This window comes from Styela clava, chromosome 12 (assembly GCF_964204865.1).
Source record: "Styela clava chromosome 12, kaStyClav1.hap1.2, whole genome shotgun sequence".
In the NCBI taxonomy this organism is placed as follows: Eukaryota; Metazoa; Chordata; class Ascidiacea; order Stolidobranchia; family Styelidae; genus Styela; species Styela clava.
In genome coordinates, this window is record NC_135261.1 from 18,145,442 (window position 1) to 18,161,049 (window position 15,608).

Sequence of the window (15,608 nt, forward strand, 5' to 3'; positions counted from 1 at the left end):
TACGGTATTAACTTGTTTTTTTTCGATTTCGCAAGAAAAATCTGTACAAAAACACAAAAATGGGTTTCAGTGGATTGGGTTTCGTAGAATACATCCGACACCAAAAGTACACGCTTGTAAAATTGAAGAGAACAACTTCAAATTGATGTACTTAAACCTGTTCCAAGAAAAGCATAATAGGAGGTCCTTTGTTTAATTTTTTTTCGTTTTTAAAAAATTTACTCATTCTGTTAATATTTTATTATTTCTTAAATTTTTCGCGATTTTTTTATACGACATTTATTCGTGCTTTTTGCTTCGAATAGGGCGATGAACCCTGATATCTGACAGAACTCGAGATGCGTACCAACACAGTCTAACGCCCAAACAGCGCCGCCATTATTCAGCCAATTTAATATTTCAAGACATTATGGTATAACATTTTTCGATTAACGATGGAATAATTAGAATAAAACTTAGACTATATAATCGTATCACTGAAAACATTATTTAAATTGTATTTACTTTTATCTGTATATATTCATTCTTTCCCGTCTCCATCAAACAGAACGCGAAAGAATCTGTTGTAGGCTGAGAGAAAGGGGATCATTTTGCCTGGTCCAGATTTTTGTAAATACGTGTTTTCAATACTGAAACAAATGACATTTTTACAACCAAAAACCATTTTTAAAATCCGACACTATTATGCAAAGCATTCCACATACATGTGAAATACCTGTATTGTACTTTTGCAATAGGTAAGAACACTCATTGAATGAATATTATTAATAGGTGTAGCGTCTAACACACCCCGGGTGGGCAAAAGTGTTTATTTTTTTGTGAAAAGTACGTAATTTTTTCAAAAGTTAACATCTCCTTCAGTTAGAATTTAATATGTAAAATATCCCAAATTAGGGATTTTAAATAAATATATTAGATGAAAAAGTAAAAAAATAGATAGTTTAGATATTTTGAATAAAGTTTGAAGCTAAATTTTGTATGTAAGTATGAAAATTTTTTACAGCTTTCTCCAAGAGCGAGGTACCACACAAAATGCTTTGGCGGTACACGGGACGTAGTCTGCCCATCCCTTGTTTATACCTATATCAAACCATTTTTTTGTATTTTGAACACACGTAGACATTGGGCCTTAATTACGCTTGTATTCGAGTTGAATTTAAACATTTTTATTCTTTTTTACCTTAAAAATAACTATTTTATGTTATGTTTATTTATTTGAATTCAAATATCACAAAAAAATGTGAAGAAAATATTTCCAAGAAAATCTTGTTTTTTTTTATCCTTCGAAAGTACTTTACGTTTCCGGTTACATTTGTCAAGTAAATCCGGAAAAAATGTCACAAAAACAAAATTTAAAATGCTTGTGAAAACCTGCAAACGAAACTGTTTGGATTAGTGTTTACTTTAAGCCTGCTTGTACCTGTAATCAATTACTGGAAAAGTGGCTTATTTTGGTCAAATTTATACGAACAATGTTACAAATCTAGCAAAATGCTACGCTGTAACTTAGATAAAAGGATTGTTGTTCTGATATTACGTCTGTACGAGATGATATGAATACAAAAAAAAAAGAAAAATACTTCTGTAATGATCTTTTATGATATTTATGATGTAAATGGACAGCTTCCATAAAGAGCATATGTTTATTGCAGGTCCTATTATCCATGGTACGAAAAGTCCAATATTTATGGCTTCGCTGGGTTATGCATTTTAGAATGTTTAACATATATTTATGCATTCCAATAACATAATTTTGAATAATTTATTATTTAACCCGGAAAATATATCGTAATGAAAGGCAAAAATTTCATAAATATGAAAACTATCTATAATATGATCATTTCAAAGAAATGGGCGTTTTCAGTTGACAGTTCAACTGAGCAAAAATAGATGTATCGCAGCATTAATATTTTAGAAGAACCTGACTTTCGGGGAATTTCCTACCAATGTAATTCTCCCTTATTGCGGGAAATCTACTATAAGAAATACTATAAATATTAAAAAGCATGGAAAATTTTGTTTTTCTAAAAAAAGTTGTTTGTTAGGCAATTCTATCTCTTATCTCAGAAACTCCCGTGCCCACCCCTTTTGTTTGCCTTACACCCACGTGGACCCAATAACAAATATGAAGCCGTGCCTACTTTCGTAGTAATATTTTGCCTGACATGGCGGGAAATATATTACTACATTCGTCATCGTAAAAGAATTTATGAATGACTCAATTTGAGGAGCGTAAACTACGCAAACAAAAAGGACTGCGATTTCCAAGCACACACATTTATACTAGGCCGGCCATGCTACATGTATAAACCAGGGTATATGGAGCAATATTATATGATCGCCTTGTTCGTAATTCGTTGTAAAGGTTTTTTTCAAATCGTATCACTGTAATGAACATACATCAAGGTTGGCCATTGGAAACTACAAGCTGTAAAGCAAACTTTATCTCTGGCCTATGATGTATATACAGCGCGGTGTGTACATAGAACGTTCCATCTAACGTAGTAAACAAGTACCGGTACAAACGATGTTTTTCAAATGATAAAGTACCTTCTTCGTTATTGAGTGGAATAAAGAAAAATACAATGAGATTTGCATTCTAGAATATTGTTTGTCAAATTCATACCCCACAATTGTAAACGATTGATAATTAAACTTGTTCGGAATATAGCGGGTTTCGTGAGTCTGTTTTGAATGGTTTCGACGTTCTCAATATGAAGATATCGTTTTCGGAAAATACAATTTCCTTGCTAGTATTCTTATTAACCAACGTCATCCAGCCATTGAATAGCTCAGGGATGAGCGATTAAATTTACATATTATGCTGGTACAACCGTGTTTCTCCGAAAATAAGACCGAGCCTGAATTCCGAAATGATTTCAATATAAGCCCTCCACTTGAACTGAGCTCTCCTCTTAAAATAGGACCTAGTCGATAGCGCGAAATTTTAAATAAAAACGTGTTATTTATAAGTAAATGGATATCGGTTTTCATATTTTGTATATTTGAGAATCTCGTAGTTCTCTATTTTATAATTTTGTTTTTGATAAATAAAATAAAAGACATCCCCCAAAATGAGTTATTTTCGAAAGAAGATTGATCTCTGAACGTCGATCATAAATGGGACTCGCCTCCTGAGTGCGATATATCATTCGCACATGCGTGGGCGAAGTACGTTTTTCAATTTACATGTAATGATCGAAAACACGAATCGTAAATAATGCTTTATTGATTAATATGCCACCAACAGTTATTAAAACAGTCTATTGTAGAAAAATAGCATTTTGAGTAATGCAACAATATGGAAAATCAATCATACATAATATATAGTCTTGCATTGTATAAATATATCTGCTTTGAGACCCTTAATAACCACAGAAGAGGCAGTATAATTCGATGATGCGTAAATACGATAACGGATTTATAGGATAATTGGATTATAATACAGTGTGTAGGGCTTTTCAAGATTTTGAAGTGTCGCTGAAACATTGTATTTAATATATACTCGAGCATATTATCGCATAATACATTGTCTTAATGGGCTATATTCAAAATATATATATTTTATTAAAAGTGTTTTACTGGAATTTCGCAGTAATGATTTCAAAAACGACTTTTACAGCATTTTGTCCTGCGGATTGTCCTAATGCCTGCATGAATGGGAAGTGTATATGCCACGAACAATGCCTAGCGGGATGTCTGTCTCCAAATAACGCATCGTCGTGCCTTGCCTGTCTCCACAAGTCCCACAATGGCGTGTGTGTACCGGATTGCCCACCAAACACATTTTTGGTAAATACGTTTTTATTAAATATATTAATTTATATAATTATTTAGTGAATTAAGACGTCAATGATAACGTCATCAAATAAGCGACGTTGCACCTTAAATAAATACCTATTTTTTTTTTATAAAGGAAAACAATTGGAGATGTGTGACGCGGGAATGGTGCCTTGACATGACTTGGGTGCCACATGAAGGCAAATGCATTTATCAATGTCCTCCGGACCATATAGAAGTTGGTGATGAAATTCAGGGATATTATTGCAAATTTTGTGGAAAACACTGCGGACACAGTAAGAAGAATTTTGTTTTATATATATATTATCATTTATAGTTATTTTTGAGGAATTCACTAATACTCAGAGATTTATATATTGCCGTTTTAGGATTAGTTTAGCTCAAAAAGTTTGAGAACCACCGCTCTAGAATATGTTCCATATGACCAGGTTTTGGCTTCTGGGCTACCTTGTACCATGCTCTATATGGGATTACTGTATTTCTAATTACATCCATTACATTCAGATTGTAAAGATCCAGAATACAGTTTAACCGATTTGACATCGATAAAAAGTATATACGGATGCACCAAAATTCCTGGTCGTTTGGAACTCAAGATTGTCGGTGGAGGTATGTGAATACTTCAATTTAAATATTATAAGTTATTACTAACCTTTTTAATGCATTCTTCGCTTTTTTATTATTTTGTAACTCTTTATTCTCCCATTACTACGCATAAAATCTCTGTTTCTAAATGATGTTGTTCAATTTTTAATTAATCATTAGCGAGTGTTATGTGAACTCTGGGTAAAGGCTTTTAAATTGTCAAATGCAGTTCAATCTGATAAGATAATATTTGTTATTATGAATCCACAATGCGAATTCGCTTACTTGGCTGATTATTTATTTTCACTTGAAGTCATTGCCAGTGGCTCGTGTTAATTTCGTTATTTAGTGAATACCAATTCAGCAAATGTATACAAAAATGTTATACAATCGGCATTGCGATTAAACTTTTGAATTCGTACGGAATTCTAAGAATTTTTATATGCAACATTGCATATGTAGTAATTATATGTTAAGAATGAATAAGGACCCATTTAAAATGAATGTATAAACTGAACGCACCGGGATTGCATTTGCTTGATATAAGAGTTAATGAGTGCTGATTAAAGTCTATGACTTAATCAATAGGAACTTATGTTTATTTTCATGACAGAGATATAAGCAGAAAAGGATAGGAAACTTAGAATAATTACAAGTCAGATTTATCAGAAAGACAGCTGAAAAATTTCTATATTTTAAATGTTTTATGAACTTTCAGTATGGAAATTTCGTTGGGGGGGAAATGGCGACTATTCTTGTACAACAACCAAAACTTTCATCACTTATTTTTTTTTCCAGACGATCTTCTGAAGTTACTGGAAGAAGTACTTCTCGGTATAGAAGAAGTTGGATCACTCGTCATCCAGAAAACCGAAATTCTTGTTTCTTTGGATTTTTTTCGAAACCTCAAAAGAATCACGGGAGCTTCTCATGCATTGAAGGATGAGTATGTGATTTTAATTTGAGTTTTGTAGACGTACTCTGAAATTATTTACTCACACTCACTCAAGAATGAGGAATTGTACTCGCAGAAAATGCTAATAATACAAGATACGTTTTCTAACATATAAAGGCTTTAGTGTTACTTTCAAGCTTTGTCGAATTCAAGATAACTTTAATCTATATTGCAACGCATACGTATAGACGGTAACATGAAATACCAATTCAAATGCACACGCAATGCTAAATAAGTGAATTTGAATCGGATCTCAAAAATTCAATTCTAATTGGAGAATTTCGTTGTTTCATTGCTGAAAACAGATTTCGAAATAGACGAAAAACTAATATAATTGAAAACTATATTAAATCAAATAAAAAAAAATGGAGAACTTAGTAATGGTAGATAAATTGAAATAATATGTAAAACCGACTTTTGCAGTAGAGTATATATTAAATATCATCATATATGTTCCATACATGATACGTTACTGGATATAAATTTTGACATATAAAATTCAACTTTTTCAGCACATACAGTTTGTACGTTCTGGACAATCAAAATTTACGCGAATTATTTCCAACGAGAAATACAACTTCGAAATCGAATTCTACCGTGACACAACCTTTGTCGATTGATGGAGGAAAGGCATTCTTTCATTTCAATCCTCGATTATGTGTGAGAGAAATTGAGAAAGTCAGTGACTTGACAGCCGAAGTAGAAGACGACAAAGACATCAGCGAGACGACAAACGGAGATAGAGCGACTTGTGAGCCTTTTAAACTTTTTATCAAGATTTCGAAATGATACTTCAACTCAGTGGTGTGCAACATATGGCCCGCGGGCCAAATGCGTCGCACATGGTCAAATTGCGCAGCCCGCGGAGATATGCCAATTTTGGATTCTGTACGCCCGGGAATTTTAGAGTAATCCATGCGAGTAATTCCAATCTTTTAGCGTCGCAAGAACAATATCTGTGTCCAATTTATTATCTATGGGTATGACGTTACAATGCCCTTGTGCGAAGCGTACAACACGTGTCATAAGATACATAATTTGTATTTGAGAAATCCTCCTTTAAATATGGTTCTCCTTAATTTTAGGTGACATGATTCCACTCAACATTATTGACATTGAACACATGCCTTATATGGGAGTTGCTGCTTTCGCTACAGCGAGAGTAAAATGGGAGAAGGTTGCTATTAGCGACCCACGTACTTTAATTGGATATCAAGTATTCTACAGAGAATCGTAAGCATATACATTTTGTTAGTCACTTAGTTTATAATAATTTTAGATTTAAAAAAAGTCATGTGATGGCATTGGCTGTTAGTAGGGGTATTCGTTAGTGAGTATGTAGCAGGAATGAATTATTATGACGTCATTTTTTTTAGTTTCAAGTGTGCCTAAAATAGCCTAAATGCTAACAAAAATGGGCACTTTTTTTTATAACTCCGTTGACGAATGAGTAAAAAGTAAATTGTCTTTGTATTAAATAGTATCAAGTTAATTGTTTATACTTTCGCTCAATATTAAAATTCTTCATATTTAGTTATATACAAAGCTGTTTGCTTTCAGACTTTTTACTTACCGCTCACTATTAGGATAAAACTAGACTGTGTTACAAAAAAATAATAATTTAATTTGTTTCTATAATAGAAACGATAATACTTTTCGTTTTCTGTTTCAATTTCAGGAAATACAAAAATGCAACAAGATTTGAAGGTCTATATGCATGTGGAAAATCGAGGTAAGAATCTTGCGAAAATTGTTTTAAATTTATTGTTATCTCCTACCAAGGTCCTGAACAAGACTAATAAAACTGTCATATGACTAATAATTACCATTAACACAAATCACTATTGAGCGAGAGATATTATGATGGCGAATTCACCTTGATTATCCACATTCTACAGTGTGCACGTCATACAAATTAACTTAATGCCATGTTTTTAATTGGTCAATGCGCTCTCTTCTCGAAGTTACATATAAATGATTGTCCTATCATCCATTACGTACATAATAATAATCATTATTTTGTTCCGATTTCTTTACAATTCCTTATTGTACTTTACAGTAGTTGGCTCATAAAAGACAAGTTGGTGAATCCCCAGGATTTCCATTTTAATATCACCGACGCAGTATTGCATAACCTGAAGCCTTTCACGCAATACGCACTTTACGTAAGAACGTACATGACGTCAACGGCACAAAAAGGAGCTCAATCTGAAATTATTTATTTCATGACAGAACCCAGTAGTAAGTTCGTTTTCATTTTTTGAATTATCTTTTCCGCAGATGAATTTTGACTACCGGTACCTTCGCCACTGCTTCTTTATGTCCTCTCCATCTTATGAATCTCATTCTCACGTTTTTTATTTTCTCTTATCTGTCAATTTTTTTTCTCGTTTATAATATGACGTTTTTCATTGTCTCTGAAAAATTTCGTGCTTTCAATGACGTCACAATAAATTTAATTGCATTTGGTTCATTGTCCGATACTGAGAAAAGCTTATTACTTACTTATTCGCAACTCAAATTCAATTTAATCGGTCTTAATTACTTTCAGAACCCTCCGAGCCAGTTGACTTGATCGCTACTGCATTGAATACATCTGCAATATTTGTGGAATGGAAACCTCCCACATATCCTAATGGAAACCTAACCCATTACTTCGTCAGATGGAGAAGGCAGAAGGAAGACATGGAATTGATTCTAAGTGTGGACATGTGCTTATCCGGTAGGTAGAACATGTTTCGTGTTTCAGTGATGTAATCGGACCCACCACTTAGTGTCACGTGACTCGATACAATATAAACTCTACCTGAGAAAAAGATTCTTAATAGTTGTTTCTCACCCGCAGACATTTTAAAACGAAAGAGTGAAATACTTCTCAGAATATGAATAGAAAATACTCGCATATCTTATGATTAGTTAACATTATTCACAAACATTAGTTGTCACTTACATATCATAAAAGAAAGTTATAATAGTCATATTATGGTTATACAATTCGTGTGACTGCAGATATAAGTGAGTCTTGTTCCCTGTGTAGCAATTCCTCGGTTTTATCGAATACTATATTACTATTAAAAATAAGGTGTAAAATGTCGGAATTTATTTTCAGGTAAATCAAGTTATCCAACCAAGACTTCGAGTTCTATCGACAAACCTGTCGTTGTGCCAACTCAAGCAACATCGTCAGCATCTGGAAAGGTTGTAACACTTTGTTTTCATACTTTGGCTCGTTTTTGGTTGGCATATCTCTATCAAAATTATCAAATAATTGTATTTCTGGATTTGAATTATATTTGTCTGAGAAAATAATTTTTTTTTTGTAAAAATACTATTTTTTATTATTCAGGAATGCTCATGCGAATCGAAAAAAACTTTATCATCTCACGAAGAAGAAGCGAACAACAATTTGAATTTTGAAAATTTTTTGTTCAAAAGTATTTTCCAAGTGTAAGTTTGTTTTATATTTGTTTTTTATACGACGTATTTGCACACATTTCGCTTTGAACAAGGCTCTGCACCGTCACTGCTAGGTACTATACCGCTGTAGTGTGGAAGGATCTGAAATTTTTTGGGTTCGTCATTGACTATACCTAATTCAATATACCCGTTCATTCGTATTAGAGAATGCAGTTTAAAAAAAATTTCTGTCTACCAAATGGTCTCAAATATTTTAATAATATTTTGAGAATATCATTTTTTTATTTGTTCAGACGATACATTAATATGGATTATGACGATATATATGGAGGAGAACGTAAGAAGCGTTCGTTTTATGACGACACAATGTATCGCGAAAGGTAGATTCATTATTTTATTTTCATTATTTAATCAAGCTCAATTTTTTTTAAATAGTAAATTGAAAGTATTGTTATATTTTTATTGTGTGGTGAATTCAATAGCATATATATTGAACATTTTGTTTCTGAGTTCCTAAATCCTGAGTCGTGAGTCAAGTCGAGTCACGAGTCAGACGAGTATCAAGTCGAGTCGAACACTCTAACTCGAGTCGGGTCAATGACTCTACTACTGGTGTCAAGTTGAGTCAACTCCAAGTCGAGTCGAGTCAATGAGCCTCCTCGAGCCCCTCCCCTAGCCTCCTCGTGAGTCAAGTCGAGTCACGATTCCTACGAGTATCAAGTTGAGTGAACTACTCTAACTCGAATCGAGTCAATAACTCTAGCCTCCTCGTGAGTCAAATTGAATCACAATTCATACAAGTATCAAGTTGAATCAACTACTCTAACTCGAGTCGAGTCAATGACCTTAGCCTCCTATTTTTGCATACAAACGTATATTTATATTTGCTTTCACCTTTGAATTTTAAAAATTGTGTTTAGGTCTGCTGTCATTCAAAATGTTATCCTATTATTTAAATTCTCATTTTCAATTCTAGGAGAAATGTTGTGAATTCGGACACCAATTCGACAGCAGCAAACGAGACTGGCAATAATGAATGTGAGTATAAACAAAATTTGCGCAGAAAAAGGCAATGAGTAGGGTTACAGTTTTAACTGTATTCTACTTTTGGGGCGCCTTGTATATATACATTGCATATTGTCAATTATTGTATTGTCATTAAATTTCAATTCCACGCATTTTTAATCAGCATAAAAATCAACCAAAATTCTTGTTAATATTATGAAACTTAATATATCTATATTTTTCTATATATCTTTTCGTAACGGTTTTGATTGATTTTCCAACAGGCATTTACGGTCGATAATTTCTCATAATTAATCCATTTCAGTTTATACCATTCCCGAAGCAACAGCCACAATCCCGAGCAATGCGGAGATAGAATATACCTGGAATTTTGAAACAGTATCGGACACAAAGATAACTCTAAATGAGTATGTGAATATTCATTATTATTTTTCTCATTCTGTATTGTTAAGTCTGTCATGAGTTATTTTTACGACATGAGTGAGGAACATTGTATATGTGTTCTGTTTGCATAGCCTTTACTGGGCATCTTGGATTATTGGTCAAGAATGCCTGCCTAGTTGTTAGAGCACTAAATGTTTCTGTATTGTCATCGCAGATAGAAAAATCTTGAAAAATCTTGAACAATTTCATCTTCGGGGTACTTCATCCAGGATATTGCAAATCGCGATCTGGAAATCTGTAAACAAAAAACGTAAATAAACACTGATTAGTAAAAAACAGCAACCCGGTTATAATATATTGAGAACTTTATTGAGACAAAATTGAAATTGTAACGTGAATTTATGAAAACTTTTTCATTTATTTTGCCACACTGGTGGCTTGTCTAATGAAATTTTACGTTTCCTGAAAGATTAAAATTTGAATTTTCAGTCTTCATCATTTTTCTGAATATGAGATACAAGTATTTGCATGTAATCATGCTTCGAATATGTATGGCGGAGGTGGATTTTTAAACGAACATGGATGTAGCATCGAATCAATCACCGCACAACGAAGTCAGAGAAAAGCAAGTGCTGACGTCATACCGAAAAATTCGTTCAAGTTGGTTGAACACGAAACAAAGGAACATACACAGGTACACATATAAAATACACATATACGGCGTTAATATATAGTTTAATACAATGATTTTATTATTTTTACTACATGAGGAGTTTCCAAAATTGTATTTTCAGCGTTATTTTCGACATATTTCTCTCCTTACTTATTTTAAATATCTTTATTTTCTCTTACTATGCATAAAAACCTTGTTTCTATTTTTTGCAATGCAACTCGTAAATTTATTATGATAATACTAACTGATACTAGTAAAACTACTGCGAATAGAAAGTAATAAAATAAAAAGTATAAAACAAATTTCATTTCTTTCGATTTAACAGCAAATGTTTCAATGGGAAGCTCCTCCTGATCCAAACGGTTATATCAAGTTCTATACTATTGAATTCCAAAGGAAATCGGAAGAGGTGAGTAATATGGATGGGGCAGGATTTTAATGATGAAGAAGAGGAAAGCTGATACAATGACTCTATCATATAGCTCGGAGTCAATTTCCCATCTTATATTTGAGCAATTTAGTGCACGGAGTCCATTTTTCATTCCATATTTGAGCCAATGTGTTGCTCGGATTCAATTTGCCTTTTCATATTTGAATAATGTAGTTCTCGGAGTCAGTTTTAAATTCTATATTTGAGCAATGGGGTGACAGAAGTCAATTTTTTTATATCATATTCGACCAATGTGGTGGTCGGAGTCAATTTTAAATTTAAACCGGTAAAATTTTATTTACACAGACGTTCGTCAGCGACAGTGAAGAATGTTTCTCGCTAGACAAATTTATACTAAATAAAGGAAGATTCGCTATTCCCAACAGTCTTACAGCTGGTACATACCGAGCTCGTGTCATGGCCGCATCGTTAGCTGGGAAAGGCGAATGGACGGACTTTTTGGAGTTTGAAGTCATCGATACTGTTGGTATTGGACCGAAAAAAAGCGAACAAAACATATGGATTGCGGCTGTTGTTGTTGCGTTTCTAATTGTCTTTTTTACGCTGATGTCAGTTTGCTACTACAGAAGGAAAAAGTAAGTTTTTTAATTTGTAATTAGGCGTAGCTACAGGGGTGATAAGGTTTTTGGTCCAGGGGCCAAAAAGTTAGCCAACTGGATTGGAGGGTCATGTAAGTGTGACGTAAAAAGTTACATTTTATGAACAATATTTACAGTGTTACAAAAGTAAATGCGGAAAACAATAAGCCTTGTGCCTAAACATTAATTTCAATCGCAATATCAACAAATTCCTTGAACAATTTTTCAGCTAAAACATCAAAATTTGGTTTCAGTCAGGTTGTAGCAGCATCAGGTGGGCCAGATTGAACTACCCAACGAGCCGGATTTGGCCCGCGGGCCCTAGTTTTCCCATGCGCGATCCATACTTGGCTAGGTTATAAAGGTTTTAAATCTTTTTTTACTCTAGGAAAGCCGAAGCGCGTAACGCTATGATATATTCATCAGCCAATCCTGAATATGTAAGCTTAGCTGCTAATTATATTCCCGATGGTTATGAAGTTAAAGAAAGCGATGTTGAACTGGTTAAATTAATCGGTCACGGAAACTTTGGAAAGGTAAAGTAATAGTTCATTAACGACAGGCAATTCGTACTATTTTCATTTTTTCGGACGCGAAGAAGACATACAGGTCGTTTTGTAAAGATTTTGTTGATCTTGTTCTTGTTGTTGTTAAAAAATCGCTTTTCTTCAAAAATAATAAATTTTAACATTTTCAGTACTTACATAATAGAGAAACACTTTAAAAGACTATTATTTTTATTTTATTTATTTATTTTTTATTTCATTATTCTGAATCCTATGAGGCCTGGTATTTCACCCCAGCTGACCCCAATTTTTCTGTTTTTGAGTATATTGCGCTGCCTCGTGTGATTACGTTATTCACCGATCTGTTAGGCAAAATTCTGTGCTCGTCCAAAAACCTTACCGGTACCGTTATCGATTGCTACGGTGGTCGATCGGGAAATGGGCTTCATTTCGATACTCCCGTAGTATGTAAACCAAGATGGTGGACACCTGAACGTAGTATGTGGCTAGTCCCCGAACTCGTTTTAGAACTAAAATAAGAAAAATCTTGAAAAACTCTAACCTGGTACACACACATACTCCGTTCCGGTGTCCGCCATCTTGGTTCACATACTACGGCAGTACCTTCATTTCCCTATATTTGAACATTGGTCTCTTGTTTTTCAATCAAATTATGGCCATCTAACGCTGTATTTGTATTCTACTAAAGGTATTTGTCGGTTTTGCCAAAAAAGTTATCAAAGGCGAGGATAGAACGCAAGTTGCAATTAAAAAGCTTCGTGAAAAATCAGCTATTCCGAAAAGGTTTGTTACAGATATTATTCTTAAGTTTGAATATTGTTCACGGTTTTAGTCAGCTAAATTGTGTGCTGGATATAATTTAAGACTAAAAATGGCGACTTATTGTTTTAGAATCGAGTTCCTGGAGGAAGCTAAACTGATGAAAGCATTCAATGCTACTCACGTCGTTCGTCTGCTAGGCGTTGTATCACAAACACAAGACCCGATGGTTATTATGGAATATATGGAACGAGGAGATTTGAAATCACATTTGAGGTCAAGAAGAGAAGAAGTTGAGGTAGGTGTTTTTATATCTGGGATATTTTTTACATTCCGAACGAGACACTGCATAATTAGTTACTAGGCGACTTCCCGACCTTTGACCCCGGAAAAATGTTTCCTATACTTTACCATTGCAAAACTTTTGATGCTTATTTTGAGAGTATTTTCGTGAGTTGGTGCTTACACTTAGGTAACAAGTTTCATCACAATAATCTTAATTCATTTGAAAGTACTGACAGCTAATGTTATTCCAGTTTATCGCAACTTTGTCGAGACTAAATTTTGATTACTTTTACTAAAATAAAGCTCCCTTGAGTTATTTGATATATACTAAAATTTAAAAACACAACTAAAAATTTTGCGGCTGCTAAAATTTCAATTGTTACGTCACCATTGACATTGAACAATATTACGGAAATAAACAAGGAACTCGACATTCGAGACAATATAGTCATTTTATCATACTGTAAACTACATATCTTTTGTTTGTTGTATTGCCCAAACGGTTTTATTAGATTGTGTTGCATTCCATATATAATATTTCCGAATTTTTTGCATTTTTTTTTATCTATAATTGAGTACAACAGCAAATTTTCTCCTTTACTACAGCACGACACAGAGAATTGGTCACCACCTCCGTCTTTGAGCGAAAAATTAGAAATGGCGGCTGAAATTGCCGACGGAATGGCCTATCTTGCTGAAATTAAATACGTACATCGAGACCTCGCTGCAAGGAATTGTCTGGTTAGCGCTGAAGGTGTCGTGAAAATCGGCGATTTTGGTCTGACCAGAGATGTATATGAAACAGATTATTATAGGAAAGATAGCAGAGGTAAGCGTGTGTGATTATGATGTGAAAAAATAACAGTAAATTTAGTCGAATTTTATTGTAATAGTGATTAGTAACGATGCTGTTGAGTAAGTTCTCGAAAATCAATCTTGAAATTCTTTTCTTCTATGGAAGCGGGGAATATTTATATTCAACTCCGATTCCCGACCCCGGATGAAAAAAATCCGACTCCCCGACTCCGGATTTTTGGAAATCTCTACAATTTTAATTTTTATCATTACCAAATAACATATAGAATTCCGACTCCGGACATTTTGAAATTCGACTCCAACTCCGAACCCCTTCCAAAACTAATATTTTACATTGTTTCAGGACTTTTACCAATCCGTTGGATGGCGCCGGAGTCTCTTCGAGACGGTGTTTTTGATTCCCAATCAGATGTGTGGTCTTATGGAGTGGTTTTGTGGGAAATTGCTACTCTGGCTGAACAGCCGTACCAAGGATTACAACATGACCAAGTTACCAGATACGTAATTGATGGTGGATATATGGAAAAACCGAAAGCTTGTCCTAAGAAATTGTAAGTTTACTTTATTTTTTCATTTTAATGGAAATTTTTTTTATGAGAAAATTTACTCCTCATGTTTAGGGTCTTTCTCAGAGCGATTCAGAATTTTCTTTTTATTTCTATTGGAATAAAGAAGTTTATTTTTCTTACAGATATGATCTCATGTTGAACTGTTGGGAATTCAATCCTGAAATGCGTCCAAAGTTTACTGAAATCCTGACGTCACTGTCTAATGACGTCACCGAGAGATTTAAAGAGGAATCGTATTTTTACGAACAGAAAAGAATGTAAGTGACATATTCATTCGAATTGTCCTAACAATTTTTTATTGCTGATATTTTCCGACCACCTCATGTAGAGGGAGTGGTGAGGAGGAGTAAATATCTCACTCTACTCTCATGCTGTGGCAGACTTCGATTCCGCAGCCTCTCACTCATATCTAATAAAAAAAATTTTTTTTTTAGAAAAAAGAGTGAAATGCCCAAATTTAAAGAATTAACGGATGAAGAAATATCACTTCTGAACGGCGAAGCCATATTTACAAGAGAGGGGTCGTTCAGGATAGTTACCCCTTCAAATTTAACCCCGTCTCGAAGCAGAAGTGAGACACCTTGTGGATGTCACACACCAGTAAGCAGACATTCGAACGGATCCTCCAAAATTGGATCCGAATTTTTACCGCATTGTGAGCATCTTAAGAAAATTGAAAATTCAGCGTTTAATGTTTATGCTCCTAACGGGATGGCTGGTGGACTTGCACATTCAACAAGGTAATTTTTCTTTGTATTTTATTTTAAGTATATAATTATTTT

At 33.9% G+C, this 15,608-nt stretch overlaps 1 protein-coding gene across 2 annotated transcripts in view; it reads left to right on the forward strand.

Moving 5' to 3' along the window:
* Nucleotides 1–15,608, forward strand: part of LOC120329337 (insulin-like growth factor 1 receptor) — a 43,763-nt gene that overhangs the window by 26,038 nt on the left and 2,117 nt on the right. Inside the window, exons 6-29 of one of the 2 annotated variants that reach the window (XM_078118445.1) lie at nucleotides 3,623–3,792; nucleotides 3,917–4,076; nucleotides 4,306–4,410; nucleotides 5,185–5,332; nucleotides 5,854–6,092; nucleotides 6,427–6,574; nucleotides 7,020–7,073; nucleotides 7,404–7,582; nucleotides 7,893–8,063; nucleotides 8,451–8,539; nucleotides 8,688–8,788; nucleotides 9,052–9,138; nucleotides 9,735–9,796; nucleotides 10,089–10,191; nucleotides 10,658–10,862; nucleotides 11,167–11,250; nucleotides 11,578–11,867; nucleotides 12,259–12,406; nucleotides 13,086–13,180; nucleotides 13,289–13,454; nucleotides 14,048–14,270; nucleotides 14,601–14,808; nucleotides 14,949–15,083; nucleotides 15,261–15,566. In XM_078118445.1, coding sequence (XP_077974571.1) covers nucleotides 3,623–3,792; nucleotides 3,917–4,076; nucleotides 4,306–4,410; nucleotides 5,185–5,332; nucleotides 5,854–6,092; nucleotides 6,427–6,574; nucleotides 7,020–7,073; nucleotides 7,404–7,582; nucleotides 7,893–8,063; nucleotides 8,451–8,539; nucleotides 8,688–8,788; nucleotides 9,052–9,138; nucleotides 9,735–9,796; nucleotides 10,089–10,191; nucleotides 10,658–10,862; nucleotides 11,167–11,250; nucleotides 11,578–11,867; nucleotides 12,259–12,406; nucleotides 13,086–13,180; nucleotides 13,289–13,454; nucleotides 14,048–14,270; nucleotides 14,601–14,808; nucleotides 14,949–15,083; nucleotides 15,261–15,566 — 3,676 coding nt within the window. Of the gene's footprint in view, nucleotides 1–3,622; nucleotides 3,793–3,916; nucleotides 4,077–4,305; nucleotides 4,411–5,184; nucleotides 5,333–5,853; nucleotides 6,093–6,426; nucleotides 6,575–7,019; nucleotides 7,074–7,400; nucleotides 7,583–7,892; nucleotides 8,064–8,450; nucleotides 8,540–8,687; nucleotides 8,789–9,051; nucleotides 9,139–9,734; nucleotides 9,797–10,088; nucleotides 10,192–10,657; nucleotides 10,863–11,166; nucleotides 11,251–11,577; nucleotides 11,868–12,258; nucleotides 12,407–13,085; nucleotides 13,181–13,288; nucleotides 13,455–14,047; nucleotides 14,271–14,600; nucleotides 14,809–14,948; nucleotides 15,084–15,260; nucleotides 15,567–15,608 lie in introns of both variants that reach the window. The other variant, XM_039395936.2, reaches the window with a different exon arrangement.